Source organism: Leucopleurus acutus (assembly GCF_964270905.1).
Source record: "Leucopleurus acutus genome assembly, chromosome: 12".
Lineage (NCBI taxonomy): Eukaryota > Metazoa > Chordata > Mammalia > Artiodactyla > Delphinidae > Leucopleurus > Leucopleurus acutus.
Genome location: NC_139154.1, coordinates 14287490 through 14308432, shown reverse-complemented (window position 1 = coordinate 14308432; position 20943 = coordinate 14287490). Strand labels below are relative to the sequence as shown.

Below are 20943 nucleotides of genomic sequence, written 5' to 3'. Positions count from 1 at the left end.
CACCCAGCCCAAGGCTTCCCAGGCTGGGCTACCCTCTGGGGCTGTCGCAAAGATTTCTGGAGGGCTCTGCAAGCTTCTCAGATCCCATAGATTGTACCAGGACGCCAAACTGCATCGGGCCACTTTCTCCCTGTGACTAATATTGGGCACCATCTCTCCTCCATCCCTGTTTCCCAGACTGGAGACATACTCCCTCCTCTTCCTGAAGAGGGGAAGGCTTCTCTCTGCGGATGTGGCTTTGGGGCGGCTAAAACGCATCCCGCATCCCGGTCACCATGTTTCCCAGGACAGAAACCTCTCAGGACCACCTCTCAGGAAGCTGCACTATCCCCTACCTGCTTCTCCACTGACCCCCCTGGTTCACAGCACTCCATCTGAGTGTCGTTATTGGCCTTTCTTGGGGCCAGTGCTCTGCCTGTCCCCTGGACGCCTAGCTCCTCGAGGGCAGGTGCAGTGTCCTATCTGACTGTATAAGCTTGCATCGCGGACAGGAGAGCGGTGCTTCCTGGGGCATTCAGAAACTTTCCACCTCTGGTCACTTCAACCATAATCTCTTGCCATGGTGTCTGTGTTTTTAAAAAATTTCCTCTTGTGATTGCCCAGAGTTTATGTCCTCTCATTAGATGGTCAATAAATACTTATTGAAAGCATGAATTAACTGATTAAATGCGAACTTCCAGTCAAAGGCTGCAAGTGGAACTTGCCAGTGCTTTCTGGAAGTTTCCTAGAGGTCATTCTTGACTCCTTCCCACCCACTGAGCCTCTTAGATGCCTCCAGACTCCTGGCATCACGCACCCGGGGCTGCAGTGGGAAGGGCCAGGGCCTCTGCATTTGGGGGAGAGTGGGCATGAGGCAGGTGTGTCAGCACCCACTGAACCTGCCCTTGGAATCACAGCATCTTCACAAATCATTGTGCTGTACCTTCAACTCCCCCTGGGGTCAGAGGCCTGTGGATATTAATGCTGGGTATTTTTTTAATGATTCTATATTAAAGCAATTTTCAGTTCATTAGATTTCAATTCAACGAGCTCCCACTCTACGTCTAATAATATTCCAGGCTACATGTATGTGGGGAGATGGTTTCTGACTATTAGACAGCGTGCTTGCCCTTGAGAAACTTACAGGTTAATCACCCCTGACACCTTATAGAACCTTAAAGCATTAAAATCTATTCAGAAGCACTATCTCCTTCAATTCTTTTCACAACCCCATGGAACACCCATGGGGTGTGTGTGCACATTTCTGTGTGTATGAGTGTGTGTGTGTGTGTCTATCTGTTCCTATCCGTGTGTGTGTGTATGTGTGTGTGTCTGTTCCTGTCCCTGTGTGTGTGTGTGTGTCGGTACCTATCCCTGTGTGTGTGTCTGTTCCTGTCCCTGTGTGTGTCTGTTCCTGTCCCTGTGTGTGTGTGTCTGTTCCTGTCCGTGTGTGTGTGTGTGTGTGTGTGTGTCTGTCTGTTCCTGTCCTTGTGTGTGTATGTGTATGTGTGTGTGTGTGTGTGTGTGTGTGTGTGTGTGTCTGTTCCTGTCCCCGTGTGTGTGTCTGTTCCTGTCCCTGTGTGTGTGTGTCTGTTCCTGTCCGTGTGTGTGTGTGTGTGTGTGTGTCTGTCTGTCTGTTCCTGTCCTTGTGTGTGTGTGTGTGTCTGTTCCTGTCCCTGCGTGTGTGTGTTGGGGGGGTGGTGGGTATGGAGCCCTCAGGCCTGGTGCGGGGGCAGGAGGGGGGCCTGGCCACCCTGTGGAGCCAAACAGGTAGGAACAAATGAAGAACAACTGCCGTTGTGAGCCTGACACACTGAGCAAAATCTGTGGCAAAACTGCACGTCTGTGGCTTCCACACCTGTCGACAGCTGGTTCCCCAGAACCGGGCACTGTAGCAAAGCGGATTATACACTGTAAACGCCACTCAGGGCTGCCTGAGAAACAGGAAGGCCCAAAGGAGCAGGATCAGCCTGCAGGCTGTGGTTTTGGGGAGGAAACGGGGCGCGGGAGGCTGAGAGCTGGGAGACCTGGGTCCTGGCCGCTCTGGGACCCTCCTGTCTGTGCCTCAGTTTCCTCATCTGGCTTGAAGGGCACAGATCATCTCTACTGTCCCTTTAGTCCTAATATCCACACCTGCGGGACTGCCCTCAGGTCTGGGAATAGAGGCCAGGAACTACCAGAAGGGGTGCAGATAGAGCTCTGTGGGGGGACTTTGAGCAACTTTTCCATGGAGGAAACTCCCAGGGGGTGGCCCTGAGGCCACCTGTAGAAAGACGAGGGACGTGGCACACAATGGGCCCTCGGGCTGCGCGTGACCTGCATGACAGTGGAGAGATGCTCTGATGACGGACGATTGAGGGGACGTGTACGTGTGCAAGGCTGCGGGGCATGTCTGAGAGGGTCCCTGGCCAGGAAGGGGAGGCCACCTGCCTGATGCCACCGACTCACTCCATAGCAGAGCCAGGGCAGAGCTCACATTTTCTGACCCAAGTTCCCATTCATTCCACATCCCAGGGGGGCCCGTTGGGACCTCAGTGTCATCTCAACTGGGGCCATCTTGGCCACAGTGAAGGAAAACGGTGGTGGGGTTGGATAGAATGTGTTCCGCGCCCAGGCGCACCCCGGAAGAGTCCTGACCCTTTTATCAGTTTGCTTGTCATTTGATTTTCTCCTGTGGTGAACCCAGTCTTGAAGCTCTTTTCTGGGGGTTCTGGGTCTGGGAAGCAGAGTCCCTTCCTCTGTGGAAGCATGGGGCTGTGAGAAACAAGAAAGGCTCTCGAGAACACATGTCGCTTCTCCTCTCTCTGTCGGTCCCAAACCAGGGCTTCTACAGCTGAGCTAGACCCATCACTTGCAACACTCAGATTGTTATACATTGAATTGAGTCCCCCCAAAACTCACACGTGGAAGTCCTAAGCCCCTGTGCTTCGGAATGTGACCTTATATGGAAATAGGGTCTTTGCAGATGATTGGGTTAAGATGGGGTCATTAGCGTGGGCCCTAATTCAACGTGGCTGTGAACTTTTAAAAGGGGGAATTTGGACACAGAGAGAGATACACAGGGAGGGAGAATGCTGCGTGAAGACTGGAGTTATGCTGTCACAAGCCAGGGAACACCAGCGACGGCCAGCATATCACCAGATGCTAGGGGAGCACAGAACAGATTCCCCCTCTCAGCCCTCAGGAGGAACCGACCCTGCCAACACCTTGTTCTCAGACCTCCAGCCTCCAGAATCCTGTGACAATACATGCCTGTTGTGTGGCCCCCTAGTTTGTGGTACTTTGTTACGGCAGCCCCAGCAAACAGATTAACGAAGTTCTAGCTCAGAGCTGGGCACAGGAGGTTTGGGGAAGCCCCCTTGGGCTCTTCTCCTGGATGTCTGGCCGCCCCTCCAAGTGACTGTCCAGTATAAGGCAACCTCTGTCACAGGCAAAGAGCCATTGCTTTCTAACATCTGACCCTCTCTAGGTGCACCTGCTTCCCTTGACACCGCCATCCTCCCACAGAGCCGCCATCCTGCTCCATTTCCGATCTTTCTGTCAAGCGGTAAATTCCTCTTTAATGCAAGAGCATCAACACATCACACGGCAAAGCTTCCTGTAGGCGTCCATCACTCTTGCCCGGCCAGGCCGTGTTTCCCCAAGTCCACCAGGACTTCCAGGCTTCTCCTCCTTTCACGAACTTTCTGGATCCAGTCTAAAGGTTGGTTATGAACTCACCCAACATTTGCAGTGCCCTTTCAAAGTGCTGTCAGGTAAGTGATTCTGAAATTCAATTCAGCAAATATCAATTGGGCCTTGGCTGTACTGGGGACGGATCTTCACAATCATTCTATGGCAGGGGGAGGGCCTGGCACTTTGAACCCATCTTGTAGATGAAGACACCATCTTGGAAGGTTAACGGCTTGTGCACAGCCAGTTATGAGCAGACCCGAGACTGCACCTGAGTCCGACCCACTCCTGTCTACTGCCAGATGGGAAATCTCTGGGTGGAGGGGGTGCTGGGCAGGGAGAAGGGCTGTCTCTTCAGAAGGCTGGCATGAGAGGCTCCACGTGGGATTGACCTGTGGTTGGGATTCAAGGTGGGCTGACTTCAGATCTGTGGTTCCCCGATGCTGATCTACAGCAGAATCACAGGGAGCCCGTGAAGGACGCAGATTCCAGGACCCCACATTGGTTAACAGAGCTCCAGGAGCTTCTGATGCTAGAGACCACACTTGAGAACTATTTGTATAAAGCTCATTTTCAAAAAGGTTCTTTCATTTAGCAAATATTTATTAAGCATCTACCATGTATCTACTGTGTGCCAGATATCGTTTGGGGAATTTTATCCCCAATCTACAGAAGTTTGTAACTATTGGTCCTCACAGATGGATCCTGAATCTGGTCAACCGCCAAGCTGATACCCAGTGTCCACCGGGAAGGCCCACTACCAGGTGAGTTTTGCCCAGGCCTGCCAGTGTTTGCCACCCCCAGTGGTCACGTCTGCCCAGCCTTGCTACCCTGTATTGGAGCCCAGGCCAGCAAGATGCCCCAGGACCAGGGAGTCATCCTGGTGGGGCAGCCTGGGCCTCGACGGCCGCCTCGGTGTCCCTAAATGGCTTCTATCCTTCTTTCCTCAGTCCCATAATGACCACTTATTATAAAGAAAATAAGAGTAGTTACAGCAATATCATGGGAAAAGATCAAGTGTACTTCTTGTTGGGAAAACTTCATTTACAAAATTACAAATTACATTACAAAATCAAGTGTACACGTTACATTAACTAGTAAGACAGTGAAACATGTTATTGGAGAATTATGTGAAAACTACCATCACGGAGATTTATGGAGCCCTCACTAGGTCATTCAAAGTGAGGGTATCAGAGAGGGTCTGGTTGGGGAAGTAGAACCTGAACAGGGCTTTGTCAAGGGGGTGGGGATGGAGACGAGGTTCCAGGCAGCTGCCACGGAAGGGACAAAGGCACAGAGGTGGCGATGTACATGCTGTGTTTTGGAAACAAGACTACTTAGCTGGAACATGGGTTTGCATACGGAAATAGTGGGAAATAGGGTCAGGGGGGTGGGATCGAAACTCCTCGGGTTGTACACCAGCGGTTTGCCCACAAATGCCTGTTAATGATTGGATTAAGAGGAAGGGCAAGCAGGACTCTAAGATTATTTCGGAAAATCACCAGGCTCAGATTCTCTGGAACAGGGCGGGGAAAGGTGGGAAATCAGAACGTTTTGAAAATGTAAATCATCTAGCAATCACAGATTATTGCCAAGTTGTTCCACTCAATAAAAGCACCACAGAGCCCAAAGAGGACAGAGTCAGTGGGTACACAGCTCTAGCAAGAGAACTAAAAGGAATACGGAAGTCAGCGACAAGGGAAGTGTGAAGGCGAGCTGGCCGGGAGTGGCAGTTTCCACGCACCGTGAGCAAACAGCCCCGCCACATGCACGCTGAGTGCACTTGGCCCAGGCTTCCTGATGGCAGGGTTAGGGGGACCTCTTCATCTGGCCTCTCTGGTCCAAGTCCCCCACAGTGTGTCTGAGCCCCAACTGTCTTCCCATTGTTGTCCCCTCGGCCCATTGCTGTCTCCCGTGTTTCCAGGACCCTGGGCCCTGGAACCTGCCCACACTCCTAGGATGTCACGTCTCTGCCCCTGCTGGTTCCTCCTGAGTCCCCTGCTGGATTCCTGCCCCTGTCTCAGGTCAGCTCCCCCTACCCCACCCCATTCACAGCCCAGCTCGTCTCCCTGTCCCACTAGCTCAGCATTTTGTGTCTCTCTGGACTGAAGCCTTTCCTTTCTCTCCCCACTTGTGGCTAAAAGTCCAATCTGCTTTCCTCTCTCTCTAGAATGTCAGCATGAAAGCAGAAGCAGGGTCTCTTGAGCCCTGTAACTCCAAAGCCTAACTCCATGCCTGCCATACCAAAGGGCTCGGTGGATGTTTACTTACTGAACTGAATATTAGGGGAATGATGCCCTTTGAGACAACTTGGAGTTAGAAACTCCAGGCTTCTGTGGCCAGGGGATGCGTGACTGGGGAGAGCACGTCATAAGAAATGGAAGTAACCGAGCATGGTTGAGGGGGTGCGTTGAGAGATGTACACTGGGCACTGCCAGGATGGTGCAGGTGTGCCAGGGAGTTAGAGCCAGAGACCAAAGGGACACCCGGTGCTTCCTTAGGAGCTGGAGTAAAACCTGAGGTGATGCAGGTACAGTGTCCAGATGGAGCACTCATTTGGGAGAGAAAGAGGCCAGGAGGAGAGGAGACAGGTTCATCACAGGACAGTAGAGGGCAGGGAATAGTAGCATCTCTGGATAGTGGACCAAGTGGTTTGTGCATCTGAGTTGGAGAAAGATAAATCATGATTTCTATGGCTGGTGTTATGGGCTGAATGTTTGTATCCCCCAAATTCATACATTGAAGTCTTAACCCTTACTGCGATAGTATTCGGAGGTAGGACCTTTGAGAGTTGATTAAGGTTAGAGGAGGTCATGAGGGTGGGACGCTCATGATGGGATTAGTGCCCTTATAAGAAGAGGAAGAGACAACACAGCTCTCTTTCTCTCCAGGCTCATGCACTGAGGAAAGCCCATAAGAGGACACAGTGAGAAGGCAGCTGTCTGCAAGCCAGGGAGAGAGCCCTCATCAGAACCTGACCATGCTGGCACCCTCACTTTGGACTTCTAGCCTCCAGAGCTTGAGAAATAAATGTCTTTATTTTAAGCCAACCAGTCTGTGGCATTTTGTCATAACAGCCTGAGCTGAATAAGACATGTGACTGGGATGGAAATTTCAGAGGTGACAGGATCTTCAGAGAAAATCTCAGGCAGAGATGTTATGGCTCTAGGTATGCATGAAGGAAGCTGAGAATGAGACAAAGGGGCAACTGCTCAGAGTGTGATGGGTGAGTGGATGCAGACCCAGTGAAGCTGAGTGTCAGGAGACCCGGATCCAGTAGCCCACCTTTTCTGTGTATGTCTTTACAACCCACAAAGCAACTGGGTTCCTTAAATGACTGACGCTCATGTGCTATATTGGACCATGTGCCTGGGAAGAAGGGGGTTTGTCGGGAAAGTAAAGATAAGAGGAGGGGGCACAGGGATGTGGCTCCTTTCTTTGGATGGTGGCAACATAAAATCTCCATGATGGAAATGCTCCGGATGCCTTCTGACGCAGGCATGGGGACCTCATCATTTCACAGAATTGGGGCATCACAGCCACTATGTGGACATCAGGCAATTCCAGCCTCACATGCAGTCCAGCTGTTCCCAGGGCACAGGGCATCTGGAGGGTCCCACAAAGTGTTCTGCCGAGAACACCACAAAACAGTAAGCTCAATATAGCGAAAATCAGAATGTGCTGCTGAATCCGATCTTAGGTCCTAAGGAAAACACGCGGTAGTGGCCATCATATAGGAAAAAAAATACACCTTTAGCTCAAAGGTATTTTATCCACAAATGTACATTTTCCTGCCACCATTACTCTGTTTCACTATATCAATGAGTGGGCACCTCTGCCCGCTAGACAGGAAAACATTGTTTGAGAATCACTGATTTATGCAAGTTATACAAGTATTTGTTGATCAAACGCACAAAGTATTCCTGATGCACCACGTTGTGCGTGACGATCAGTTCCCGCAGTGCTGCAACAAGCATGGCATCGTGTGTCCACAAGACTGCGGTTCCTGCTCACGTTTCCCCCGTGGGTTTAGTGCACGGGCGTGCACGTTCCTAAAGACGCTGGGCAGAGCTTCCAGGGATTTGGAGCGAGGACATTCCCGTGGTCTGAGCAGAGGACCCCACTGGTGACAGCCCTCAGCCACCTGCCTTCCGTGTTGCAATCCTCGGTGGACCAACAGGCCAGATTCTAGAACAGGCAGGTCCTGCTGCTGTTGTCTACCCTCTTGGTAACTCTGTCCCCATCTGGGAAGAGTCACCATAAACCCCAGAGCCCAAGCGTTGCCAGTGGCTCCCACACTGGCCAGACAGGTAACCTGTCCCTGGGTCTCATTTGAAAACAAGGTCTCTGCCGGGCCCCATGGCTACCGACATCCCATAACTTAAGTGGGGGGCCTGCAGGGGTCATGGCTGGACAGGGAGTTTCTCTGCCGAGACCTCGAACCGTAGGTTTCAAGAACAGGGAGGTCACAAGTCAGTGACCCCATGATAGACCGACTACAGTTGATTCCCAAGACAGAGCAGGTGCCCCGGACCTCTGGGACCTTGCTTTCCCTACTATGTCCAGTGTCGCGGACTCAGTCCGGGATCATCAGCTGCTCCTATAGTTTCATGGCTGTGTCTCTCGGGGTGTCTGAGAGTATGGACTTCTTTGGCCGCCTTTTTTATCGCCCCCAGACCAAGGACAGTGTTCCGTGCACACGCGTGTGTTAATGTGTGTGAGAGGGTGAGTCTTATATGCACATGTGCATGTGTGTGTGTGTGTCACCCACGTGTGTATGAATGTGTGTGTAACTGGGTAGGTGGGTGTGTGTATCACAGAACGCAGACCAGGGTGAGGACAGCCAGGCATCCAGGGTACAAAATTTAAGGAGGCGCCTACTTTCAGGGCCTATCCTGCCCCTTAATGAGCCCGAGAGTGGGGGGGGCTCCTTAAATTTTGCACTCTGGGTGGCTTTGTGCCGCATCCTTGACCCAGCCTTGGTTGTGTGTATGTGTGAACGTGTGAGAGTGTATCTCTGTATGTTGGTGTGTATGGAAGCGTGTGTTGTGTATGCATGTGCATACGTTTGAGTGTGTGTATGAGTGTATATGTGTGTGCACTTGTGTCTGTGTGTCTGGGCAGTTCTTACTGGGCTTTTCCATTTCCGTCAGCAGCTGTAGGGGCCCCTTCTCATCCGCCTGGGTCAGCCTTCCCTCTACCCCGTGCCACCCACTGAAAGGCAGCACCCTGTCTCAGAGAGCCCTGGTTATACTCATGGGGTCTGGGGCAAGGCACAGCTCTCCCGGTCTCAGTTTCCTTGTTGGTAAAATGTGGTGTCAGGGCCTCATATTTTCTGGCCTTGAACGACGCCGGGTCTAGGTAGACTACTTGGTGTAACGAAACCTATAAGGATCCTGTGACACGTGAGACTCAAGTCTAGAAGGTGAGAGGCACAGAGATGAACATTCCTACACAAGGTAGGCTGCAAAACATGCCATAAAAGTAAAGTGCTAGGGCTTCCCTGGTGGCGCAGCGGTTGAGAGTCCGCCTGCCGATGCAGGGGACACGGGTTCGTGCCCCGGTCCGGGAAGATCCCACATGCCGCGGAGCGGCTGGGCCCGTGAGCCATGGCCGCTGAGCCTGCGTGTCCAGAGCCTGTGCTCCCCAACGGGAGAGGCCGTGACAGTGAGAGGCCCGTGTACCACCAAAATAAATAAATAAATAAATAAAGTGCTAGGGACCTTGGGGAGGAGGAAAGGAATCCAGGAAGGCTTTAGGGGGAGGTGGCATTGAGCAGGGCGGGCTGAGGATAGCTGGGCTGTCTGCATCACAGGCATGAGGTCCGTTGGGCCTCCCAGCAGCCCACTGAGCCAGGGACCACGGGTCCACTTCACCGGCGAGGGAAACGGCTCCTGAGGTCACACAGGTGCATGTGGTTGAATGGGAATTCAAAACCACATGTGTTGGACTCTCAAGGCCCCACCTCTTCAGCCACCTCCATCCAGGGCGGAAAGAGGCTCCCGGGCCTCAAGATGGGCAACATCTACACGGGGCAGACCGATGAACACACACAAAACAGTCTGCAAACCATAGAAGGCTGTGCGCAATGCTGTGTGCAATCGCGTGTACACGGCGGGACAGCGAGTGACTTCCAGAGAGGCGGGGACAGAGAGCCGTGTGGGCGGGGGCATGACGCGCTCCTGCCCGGGCTCTCCCGGAGAGGTGGACGCCTTCCAGCCAACCCGACCCAGCCAGGCTCCGAGGAAAGCAACTGTGACAAAGCAGTCAGGGCAGCGACTGTGTGGCTGCAAGCAGGACCGTGAAGAGGGGGACACTCACGAGAGGGTGAATCCCGAGGCCCCAGGGCAGGCCTGTCTTGATTGGGGGTACCTGTCCAACCGGCTCTGAGGCCAGCAGGAGACAAGGGGCTTGTAGGGCTCTGGATCTCTAGGGCATTGTCATATCGCCAGAGAGCACGGCGACTGGAAGGACACAGGCCTTGTCACACTGTCTAAAGGGAGACGCCTTATATAAAGTCTGCAAATCTCTGGAGACACGGGGATTAAGCAGTGACTGGGTCCAGCAAGGGTTCTGACCTGGCCCAAGTGGGCACATCTCCACAGCATGTTCACCTACAATTCTGCAACATTCTGCCAGCCATTTGGAGCCCCGGTGTAGACCATCGTGGAGTTGGCTGATCCAACACGGCCTCACCTGCTGCCCTTCTGGAACAGTGAGTGACACACAGTGATATCCAGAACGCAGTGATAAATGGCCTTTGGTGCTCCCACCACCTGGGTTGTTAGTTTGCAGTCCTCGTCCTGCCACTGAATTGTTTTGTCTGATCATCTCCCCTCTCGGCGCTGTGGGTCTGCTGCCTTTGAAAGAGAATCACAAGACTTCAGCTCCCTGACCTGAGAAGGTGCCTCTCACCTCTGTCATTTACCTGGAATAGCCTGGCCGTGGACGCCACCATCACTGGTGTGATGCCCTGCACACAGCAGGTGGCATCCGTGAGGGTTTGTGAAATTGAATGAAACCGCTCACCCTCAGATTTCAGCTTGACTTCACCTCCTCTCCTGCCCCAGCCTCCTCCCTCCCAGCCTCTTCCTCCAATTGGAAGTCACAGCCAGGCGCCCGAGGACGTGTCAGGAGATCACCCCATTCCTGCCACCTCCATTTCGACAGTCATCAAGAACAGTCTCAGGTTCGAGGGAAAGAGCAAAACAGAGCTGGAGTCAGGGATCTGATGCTCAGCTAATGCCAGGCTTTTTAATGTCAACCAGGGTTTGCTATCGCGCCAAAGCTGGATTATTATTACACAACGTTGGAAAATAAATATAGGACAGGAGGTAGGGGTGGGGCTGGAAGGAAGGAGAGAGAAGAAGACAGAAGATTTGTGGATTTTTATTTTTTTTAAACAGACATACGGTTCTGTGTCAATTAAGAACCAGTACACAAGGCACATCTCCCTGCGGTCCTGTCTCAGCTACACACATAACATAGATGCATGCCCACTCTAGCTCATCTTTCCTAAGACCAATTCTACCAAAACCCTAGAATGTTCTGGATTTCAACCTAAAGTCCACGGGCAGCCCATTCTATCATGAGCCTACTGTTTCCCCTGTGATTGGGTTTTCTGGTAAAATGAAATAAGGAATCCTTTTCCAGACTGGGCTGGCGTCAGGTGATCATCGCCCCAGGGCTCTGAGTCAGCACTTCCCATGAATTCTTTCACTGAATCCAACACCCCTAGGTTGTAGGTCTATTATTTTATCCAGGTGGAATATTAAAAGGTATGTCCTAAATCTTAACTGGAGCAAAATTTTGACACTGGTTTTCAAGTTCCTAATGGAGAGTTTCAGAGGAAATACTGAGACCATGGAATGTTTGGACATCTGTGCTGGAGCATTTTGGGAGACCCTCCTCCCTGGGGACCCCTGTACTGGAGCAGGGAAAAATTCTTGAGTAGCTGCTATGTGCCAGGGGAGGATGCTGGTTTCACTTTCAGTGTTGCCTGGAAACCCTGCAATATCCCCACGTTTTATGCAGAGGAAACTCAAGCCCAGAGAGACGACTGACTCGCCTAACGTCACACAGGGAGAAAGCAGTGAGGTGTGGTTCACAGGTAAACCCTCTGCCGCCCGCAGAGGTGGAGAGGCGGCCGCAGGGCCTGGCTTCACGGTGACCTCAAAAGTCTCTCGCCCTCTCGATGCCTCACAGGCCGCCCCTGGGTTGATCAGAGGAATAATAGTTCTTCCAGAGAAGCTGAGGAATCCAACGCAACACGTGCGGTGGGCAAACACGCAGTTCACACGATGACAGTAGATTAAGCTGTTTCTCTTAAGTGCGTCACCCAACCAGCTCCCGACTCCTCTGCTGTGCTGGTCTGACAGCAACAATATGTGGCAGTGGACTAATTAGCACTAATGACTCAGGTCACTCCAAGGCCACTTAGGGAAACAAGTGCAGAAGAGAACACGGATGAGCACTGGGGCTGAGGACGGGAGAGGAAAGAACAGTTTAAAAAGAAGGAAGGGAAAAAGTGGTCTTTCTCTCTCCGTCTCTTTCTCTGCTTAAATCAAAGATGGGTTTGCATCCAAGAAACGCAACCAGCCAGGAGCTGGGGGGCTACTGTCCACAGCCTAAAGGGGCAACAGGAAAATTTACCCCCTTTCCAGGTACTGGTACAAGTGGAACCTCGGTCGAGGCGCCAAAGGGGCAGACGACTTGATTTTGAACCCCTGAGTGAGAGGGACCCCCAGGAAGCAGCAGAGGGAATGAACCTAAACTTGGGGAAATGAGATCCAGCACCTCAAGTGCTCCCCACTTGCTGCCTGTGGGTGGGGCACCTGGCGACAGCCCCTGACTTCACGGGCGGGTCTTCCCAGTAACGCTGGAGCTGTTTCCATCACACCCACTAACTCCAAAGTCCCTGAAATGCACCCAGTCAGGGAGGCCCAGTGTGGTTTGGAGATACAAAGGGAGTATAGTATACCTGCTGGCCTACAATGTATTGAGGTGCCTGTGGGTAACTGCTTTTTTTTTTGGTGCAGGTGGAAACACAGCAGCCTGGGGGGATGTGTTGAAAGAAAGCTCCCTCTCTCTGCCTTTTCTAGTGGCTGACCATCTCCTTCCACCTCACAGGACCTCCAGAAGGGACACCAGATAGGGACCACTGCTCCCATTTTGCAGATGGGAAGACTGAGACAGCCTGTTTTCATTGAGCTGGAGCCTTAGGGACACTGATGAAGAAACCAAGCTGACAGACTGAAGGTCCTGCCTGTTGCTCTCGGTAGGAGTCCTTGAACCTCCTCACCGAGGATGCTGGCCCGAGTTCCCAATGGAGCGGCAAGCGTGAACCCATCTAGTGCTACAGGGAGTTTTGATGAGCTGGCCTTTGGGAAGGGGGGCAGTGGAAAGGCAGCTGGAGTCAGATCAGCCTCACTGAGCATCAGTCCTCTTCTCTGCTGTAAAAACGTCCATAACAAACCTGCCTGGTAGACTCCTGAGAATTAAATGAGACAATGGATGTGCCCTCTCCCAGCAGAATCCCACACCTGTAACAGCCCTTGGAGATAATAATCAGAGCTTCCATTGACCGAGGGCTCACTAAGTGCCAGGGTGTGCCCAGCACTTTGTGTATTGTGTCTCTGTCTTTGGACATGAACGTGGCATGGGCAGAGCTGGAGCGGCTGTGGGCTGCCTGTGCTAAGCCTTGGCAATCCTTGCCATTTTATATGGCATTCAGAACTATGGGAGGGTCCTCAGGAGAAACAGGACCCATATATCCCTGGGGGACTCCTGAACCTCTCTCCCCTTCGTCTTGGACATGCCTCAGCAAGGAGTCACTGGGTTCTACCCAGGCCCTTTGTTCTTCCTGGGGAAGGAGCCCCAGTCAAGGTAAAGCCCAGACTCGGTGACATGAATTGTGGGTTTAAAATAGAAACGTTCCCATGAAGATTTTTCTGATCCAGGTAAGAGACATTTGCTCATCTGGGCCACCTGGCCAAGGGAGAGGTCAGGAGGGGTTTTCAGAAACCCGAACAGGCTTGTCAGCCCTAACTCTGGACCTCAGGACATAATTACAAATGGTCAAAGATCTACTTAAAAGTGCCACGACCGCAGATACATAAGGAAGGGTGGATACCCCCGCCCACTCTACCCTGACCCAGAAACTCGATCCCAGGGTCACCGACTGTGGACTGGAGAAACTGGAATTGGCCTGGGAGGGTGAAGTTTTCAGGAACCAGGAGACCCTTGGACTGTATTTCTCTGTCCTCCTTCCCCCAGAGAGAAACACCTAGCGCCTCTGTTGGAAGCAGGCATTGTACACACTTCCTAAGCAGACTGTCTTTTAGCCCAGGCTCCAAAAGAACCTGGGCTAAGGTGTTCCAGAAAGAATCACTCCCCCAGAAAGCTCTGACTATGGGGTTGCATTCTCTTCTTTTCAGAGAGTGCATTATACCCCCAAGTTCTATCTCTGAAGGGAGTGCGGGCTCCTGGGGGCTGGTAACTCAGTCTTTCCCCAAGTCTCAACTAAAACAAAAGCAAACTGCAATCTGAAATGGGGGCATATTCCCCTGCCCTCTCCTTTTAAGATCATCTTTCTTTTTTTCTTTTCTTCTTAAACGAAATTGTGTCTTTTATCTTTTGGCTTTCTGTGTACTCAGAACCTCGGAGCTCAAAGCTTTCTCAACGCAACTGAGAAGTCGGCGCCTCTTGGATTGATAAATAGAGCAGCTTTAAAATGCTTAGAACTGAAGACAGACCAACTGTGGCGAGAGAAAGTAAACACATCCCCGCACCAGTCAACCCTAGCAAGCTCCTCGCTGAGATTACAAACTGCAGTTCCTGCCTGAGCTGGCAAGGATGCTGGAGCAAGCTGGGGTGGGGAGGGGCAGAGCCACAAAGCAGCTTCCTCTGCCTCAGTCAGTTGTGTCCCAGAGGAGACGGGTCACCTGGGAGCCTACTCAGGACCCGGTTTGGATGTTCCTAAGCATAGCCGACTCCGCCAACGGGTTTCACGCCTGGAAATGTCCCAAGAGAAGAGGGAACCAGCTTCCTTCGCTCGATCTAAAGGGGGTTCCTCTCCCTTACCCCCGCACTCCCCGTGTGCAGGTGAAATTCTCCAGTGAGAGAATTGGGATTTTTCACAAAATAGACTGTGATCACTACATAATTCGATATGAATATTTGAGATACTTTTCCCATGAAAAAAATCCATACTTTAAACACTCCCCCCCCCCAAACACACACACAAATTGTTTTTATGAGAACCAATTAATAAATGCTAATTCATCCAGGCATATCTCCACTAAATTACTGTTTCATTTAATTGTGGGGGAATTTTCCATTACTAAACTCTCCCTTGCTGGGTTTTTTCTCGCATTATTTATATATTTTTTTCAGTTTCACTAATAGTGAGGTTGGTATGCGATATTATCTGCTGTTTGTACGTCTTAAATTTCTTTTTCATTTAAAATGTTTCCTCATTCTTGCAGCTCCACGTAATCTGGGAGAAACATCATTAAAAGCAGACAAGATTTAATACATAAATGATGGAAACAGGCACTGGCTGAAGAAACGGGCACGGGAGAGCGTCTTGTCTGATGGTGCCCCTCTGATGTCAGGCGTGCATGGGTGTGCGGCAGCGTGTGTCTCCACTTTGGGTTAATGTGGAAATGTTTTCCTATGTCAGCGAGTCACAAGTCAATCCACGAAAAGACTTGTGGGTACACAACTAGGAATGAAGATCACAGGGGCTTGAACAATAAAAATAAACAACACTTGAATCTCTTTTTAAGCCGCCAGCAGACAATGTGTATTTTTTGCTTCCTTTTCACGGACACCAAATCCAAACTTTGACATCTAGACACCCAAAATCCAGACCAGCTGGTCCCCAAAGATCCTGTCTTTTTTATGCATAGAAAATTGGGGGGTTCCAGTGATGGTTAGGGGTGGCTTAGGGACTGTGGTTGAGATCGCACTCAAAAGGACATATTTTGAGGTAGAATTTTGATTTCCTTATAATGAATGGCAAAGTTTCCATGCACCTGGCTACCGTCATTTCTGAAATAAGTTCTTTCACTTTTCCCTCTCCAGCCACCTTCTTCCCCTCTCTCCTCCCCTCCCCCACTGCCTCCTTTCAGTGTCTTTCTTTTTCTCTTTAGTCTTCCCCTTCTTTCTCTTTCACGGTAACACATTCTGGAGGATGTGAATGATTAAACTGTTTACTCCGAGGTTTGAGGTTTAGGTATGAAAAGGCATGTCACTGTAAGTAAAGTTTCACCTTTATACCCAACTCTATCAATAATTACAGAACAAGGATGATTGTTAGTAAATCTTTCTTACAGTTAGCTCTTACCAAAAGTGATGGTATTTATTCTGAGTGTACTGAGTTCTACTGATCTTACTATTCACAAAAATTAATTACAGAGCTGAGTAACCTCCAAAATGAAGTTAGCGTATAAAGGGATCATGAGTATGTCCCTGGAAAATGCATACCCATAAAACATGTGCCACATTAAAATTCAAGAGTTGAGGTCATAAATAGAAACTTTTGACATGTTATTATAATAGTAGACGCTTTCCTTTGAACCAAAATATCTCTTAATAATTAAAATTCCAAGATTGATTTTTGTGTTGTTTTTCTTCACTTCCTTTGTCCTCTTCAGCAAAATTAGGTAGAGTCCTTTCGGGTATAGACTGATAAAATTAATTAACTTTCCTTCCACCCCCAAAATGTCCCAAATAAATGCTTCCAATAAACATCAAAAAGTGTCAATTAGAAATAATTACTTCTTATCAATCAGTAGGGCAATTAAAGTGACAAAGCTTGAAAAGATACTTATCTTAAAACTAATTCACAAGGTAGCTAAATTATCTCCTAATTAACTTGTATTGAGGAGGGTGGGAGGACGGACCATCTTGAAACAAAGATGAATTGAGGAACCCCAATACCTCTTTATGGTCTTCAAGCTCCTCAAGACTGTTTTTCATCCTGAGACCTTATTTTCAACCCAGGCAAGAAATCTGGGCAGAAAATAGATCTCTGGCTCCCTTTGCCCCTTTTTAAAACCAAGAGGAGGGAACAGGGGGTTTACATCTGCGATTTAAGGAAGTTAGAGATAGGCTCCTCCCTGATCTAAAGCCTCCTTTGACTTCTTGAATAACCTATTTTCAGGAGCTGGGGGAGAGGACTTCTCGGAAGTTATTGCGCATAACTTTTAATGACAACCTGCTTGCTTTTTACTAAACTCTCTTCTTCACGGATACAGTATTGTTTACATTTTAGTATTTAGGTGGCTTTTCTCGTGCATCGTTGACTCTTTAAAAAAACGTTCTTGTTTTAGAGGATCTTTGTTCCCTGATGCTACAAAATTCCCAGTAGATTTCCAGACCATTTATATTGCTGACCGCCGGCAGGTCAGAATCATTCACTCTTCGCTCTCCACATCCCTTCAGAAAATATATATATATATATATATATATATATAATATAATATTATATATATATATATATATATATTGCTTTAAAGAGCTCTCTGCGAAGCGAGCCGCAGAGGGTGAACCACAGCGTCCTGGGAGGCAGAGGCCGCGCAAAACTTTTCTCGGACGTCTCGGATTTTTGGAAACGGTGCGCACGGCCTCGCTCCCGCGAAAAAAGGCCCGCGGCCGCCTTCGCCCCGGGTGCTGCTCCAGGGGAAGCTTCAAGGGGCGCTCTCCAGGCAAGGGCCAGGCAGAGCCGAACTCAGAAATGGAAGTGCCTGGGGAAAAGAGGGAAGTCTCTAAGACCTACAAGAGAAATGGGCTTATAAAAACAGGAGGGCTCCGCTTATGAATTTAGCTCTAAATATAGGCAATGGCGTCAACTGATTAGAAAGACAGAGGGTCTCTCCCTCAGGTTTGCCTAGAGAGGATTTAGAAAAGAAACAGGGGACCGTCTTGAACATTTTGAGCTACGTTTTAGGCAATTTTCTTCTGTTTCATTAGCATTAAATTAAAGGAGAAAGTCTCATCCTCCCTCTGCCTCAGATTTTTTTTTTTTTAATTTGTTTTGGGGAGAGGATAGAAGAAGCCCCTCTGGCTCCTCTAGACAGAAAATTACCTCTGTCCCAGGCCCTGCCAGCGGTGGACGGCTCCCTCCCCAAACCCAAGGGCGAATTGACTCAGAGCTAATGGAAAAACTGTGTCTCCTCATCTGGGTCTCTTGCTGATTAAAAATAAAGTAAAAATAATTGTGTCCTTCCTTCTTTCCTTCTTTATTTCCTTTTATTCTAACGAGTGCTTCTGTAATGAAAATAGGTAGCGAAAACAAAATCAAGCCAACCCGAGGGACCGTGACATCGTCTTATTTCTCGAGCAGCGACATAGAGGAAAGGGTCTGGTCCAGCAGGGTAAATTCGAGGTCCTGGAGCACCCACTCCTATCACCGCCAGAAAGGTCAGGGGAAGGTCGGGGGTTGGTTGGGGCTTGGGGGTGAGAAAGGAACCCAGAGCCCAGTGAAGCGGCGGGACCCAGCCTGGCGCGGGTTCTGGCACCTGGCGCCGCGCGCTCGGCCTCGGAGACCGTCCTGATGATGCCGAGGCGAGTGGATTGACGTCTCTCGTTATAGCCCCGTATGGCTAAAGACTAAGGGACTAAAACCGGGTCCTGGCTTCAAAATGTGATCAAGGAGCTTGAGTGGCGCTCGGGCGCGGGTGGGGGCGGAGTAAGGGGTGCCAGGCTCTCCCCTCGGTGCCCTGGCTCGTCGACCCCGCCGCTCCCGGGGAAGGGCTGTGAGGTCTCCATTCCGCGCCCCTGGAGGCCCGGCGCCCGCAGAGGGCGGCCAGGACGGCGGTGGCCCCTAGGGGCACCGGGGTGGGGAGGGAGAGTGCTGCTGACTCCGTCTCCGGTGGTAGAGCGAACCCGAAGGAGAAACCTACCGGCGCCCCGGCGCGGGGTGGGGGGGGGGGGAGGTCCTGCGCCTCTGCCCGTGGAGCCTCGGCCCCCAGACCCGAAGCAGCGCGGGCGCAGGTCGGACCCGCGGCGCTCTGGGCTAAATTGAGATCTCAGCCGCGCGCCGCGCCCGATCCGACCCTGCTTATTATAACAAATGTCCCGTTTGCCGAGCGGGACTTCATATTCGCCGAGAATTCATCTGAAATATTGATTTCCTCTCACTTCACCGGCCCAAATCGATAGCGCTGCGCCCTGGCCCCATAAATCGCCTTCCCCGCGGCCGGCCCAGCTCCATCCATCACCGCGGGCCAGGCCGCGCCTCTGCCCGCTGTCCACACTTGCTGAGCGCCTGGCCGGCCGTGCCCACCGCGCCGCCCGGCCCCGACCCTGCGGCTGTTTCCTGGCACAGACCATCCCGGCCTGGGCCAGGAGGTGGGAGAGAGCGGGAGTCGCGGCCAGGGACACCCTGAGCGCTTTTGAAGGGCCTGGGCCCGGGCGCCGGCAGGGCGGGGAGTTCGGCCCGTGGGGGGTTTAGTCCTCGCAGGCCGGACGCCCCGAGCGCGGGTCCCCGCCTGCCCGGTGCTGGGCAAGGAGGAGTCCGAGAGCCTCCCAGTGCGCTCTCGGCTCCCAGGCCCCGGACCGCGGGCTCCTTTCCGTTTGTCTGGAGAGGTGCGCTGGGCTCACGGTCCCGCCCGGGAGCCACGGGCAAGAGCTGGGCGCACCCGGGGACGAGGGCTTAGAGGTCGGGGGCAGGGGAGCTGCAAGTCCTGCACGGCCGCGGCGCAGGGCCTGAGAGCGTGCAGGATGCCCACTCTCGTGGGCCAGGCGAGACCCGGCTGGGGCGTGAAGGACACCCCTCTGACCCCACGGAGAGGTCCTCGCCGCTCCGGGTGGTCCGCAGAAAGCCAGGCCTGCGGAGGGCAGCTCCGCAGGGCCGGGAGGGATCTCAGGGCCCGAGAGCGGCGAGACGGCAGCCGCGGAGAGCCAGGCCGGAGGCGTCCCCAGCTGCGCCCCCCACGCACGGGGTCCAGCGAGCCGCGAGCCTACGCTCCCCAGCCCCACCGACCCGAGCGGACGCACGGCGACGCGAAGGCTCGGGGGTCCCGGCCACTCCGCGTCCTTACCCGATCTGATGGAGTTGTGAGGCATCGCCGGGGAGTCACTCGCAGCCCGCCGAGGGCTCAGGGCTTCCTCACGCAGGTCCCCGCTGCGCCCACCGCCACGCCGCTGCCCTGCACAGACCCAGGGGCAGGGGCATGAGACTCCCTGCCCGCTGCCTTAGACCTCCTCCCCAGGCCCTACCCCCGAGGCTCTCATCGCGAGGCAGGAGTCTCAGGATTTTTAGGTGAAGTGTGGCCAACCTCAGCCCGGCCTAACACACGCGCCCGGCCGGAGGATCCGGCGTTGGCACCCTCTGAGCAGCTCCAAACTCCAGCCCGGTGCCCTCTACCTCTGCCAGCCCAGCCTTAGCCGGTTTAACTTGAGAGAAAAAAGGCTACCGGGCTTCCTGGGACCCTCTCCCTTCTCGAATCATCCCTTTCTCCCAGTCAACCCCTGGGAGGCATACCTGGCCGGCCCGGCAGGCCACAGGCCTTCACTGCCCGGGTCCGCCCGCGAGGGTGCCCTGGGCCCCGCGTCTCTCCTCCTTCCGAAGTTTGTTCCCATCCACCCGGCATCGCCGACCGGTTTTATCCCGCCAGGGCCCGGAGAGATGGGTCTGGGGAGGCTCGCAGGCCGCGGATTGGCTGGCTGGGTGCAGGGGGGTGCAGGAAGGGGAGGATTTTGCAAGGGGGACATGGCTGAGTGGACTCAGGAGTTAGAAACATTCGCTGGAGCTTCTGTTTCCAGTGGAGAGAGGAGAGGGAGGCAGCTGGGCCCTAACTCAGCAGGCCTGGGAAGATCTGAGGAGTGGGCGATGGAGGCCTCAGGGCCTGAGGGTGAGGGTCTCTGGGTCCCCCCAGGGTCAGTGACACCAGAAGTGAGAGACACGCCACCTCTGTGCGCCCTGCGTCCCCTCCTCTCACCCCTAGTCTGCTCAGGGGATCACCTTTTCTTTTGTGGGAGGGAACTTTGTTTTATATGCCTGGTTCTTAAGGCAGATGCCTATTCTCAGGGCGGGAGGCAAGATGGTGTAACCTTCTCACCACTGGTGTGGACCTCTTCCAGGGCAAAATCCTGAACAGCCCCTGAACCCATTCCTTCCGCACCAGCCAGGATCCACGCCTCACATTGTTAAGTTAATGAAAATGGTCACCTAACCCATTCCAGGGGAACACCTTTCTCCTTCTAAACACACAGCCGCCAGCCTCCTTCCTTGCTTCCTGAGGATTTTGAACTTGGGAGAAGAGTCCAGAGGACGGGCCATGA

The 20943-nt window shown here is 52.4% G+C and overlaps 1 protein-coding gene across 1 annotated transcript in view; it reads right to left on the bottom strand.

Moving 5' to 3' along the window:
• Positions 1-20252, bottom strand: part of PAX8 (paired box 8) — a gene marked incomplete at its 5' end in the record, with an annotated part of 55951 nt that extends 35699 nt beyond the window's left edge. The window contains 2 exons of the mRNA XM_082852408.1: positions 19701-19808; positions 20144-20252. Coding sequence (XP_082708534.1) covers positions 19701-19808; positions 20144-20252 — 217 coding nt within the window. The remainder of the gene's footprint in view (positions 1-19700; positions 19809-20143) is intronic.
• Between the last annotated feature and the right edge of the window lie 691 nt (positions 20253-20943).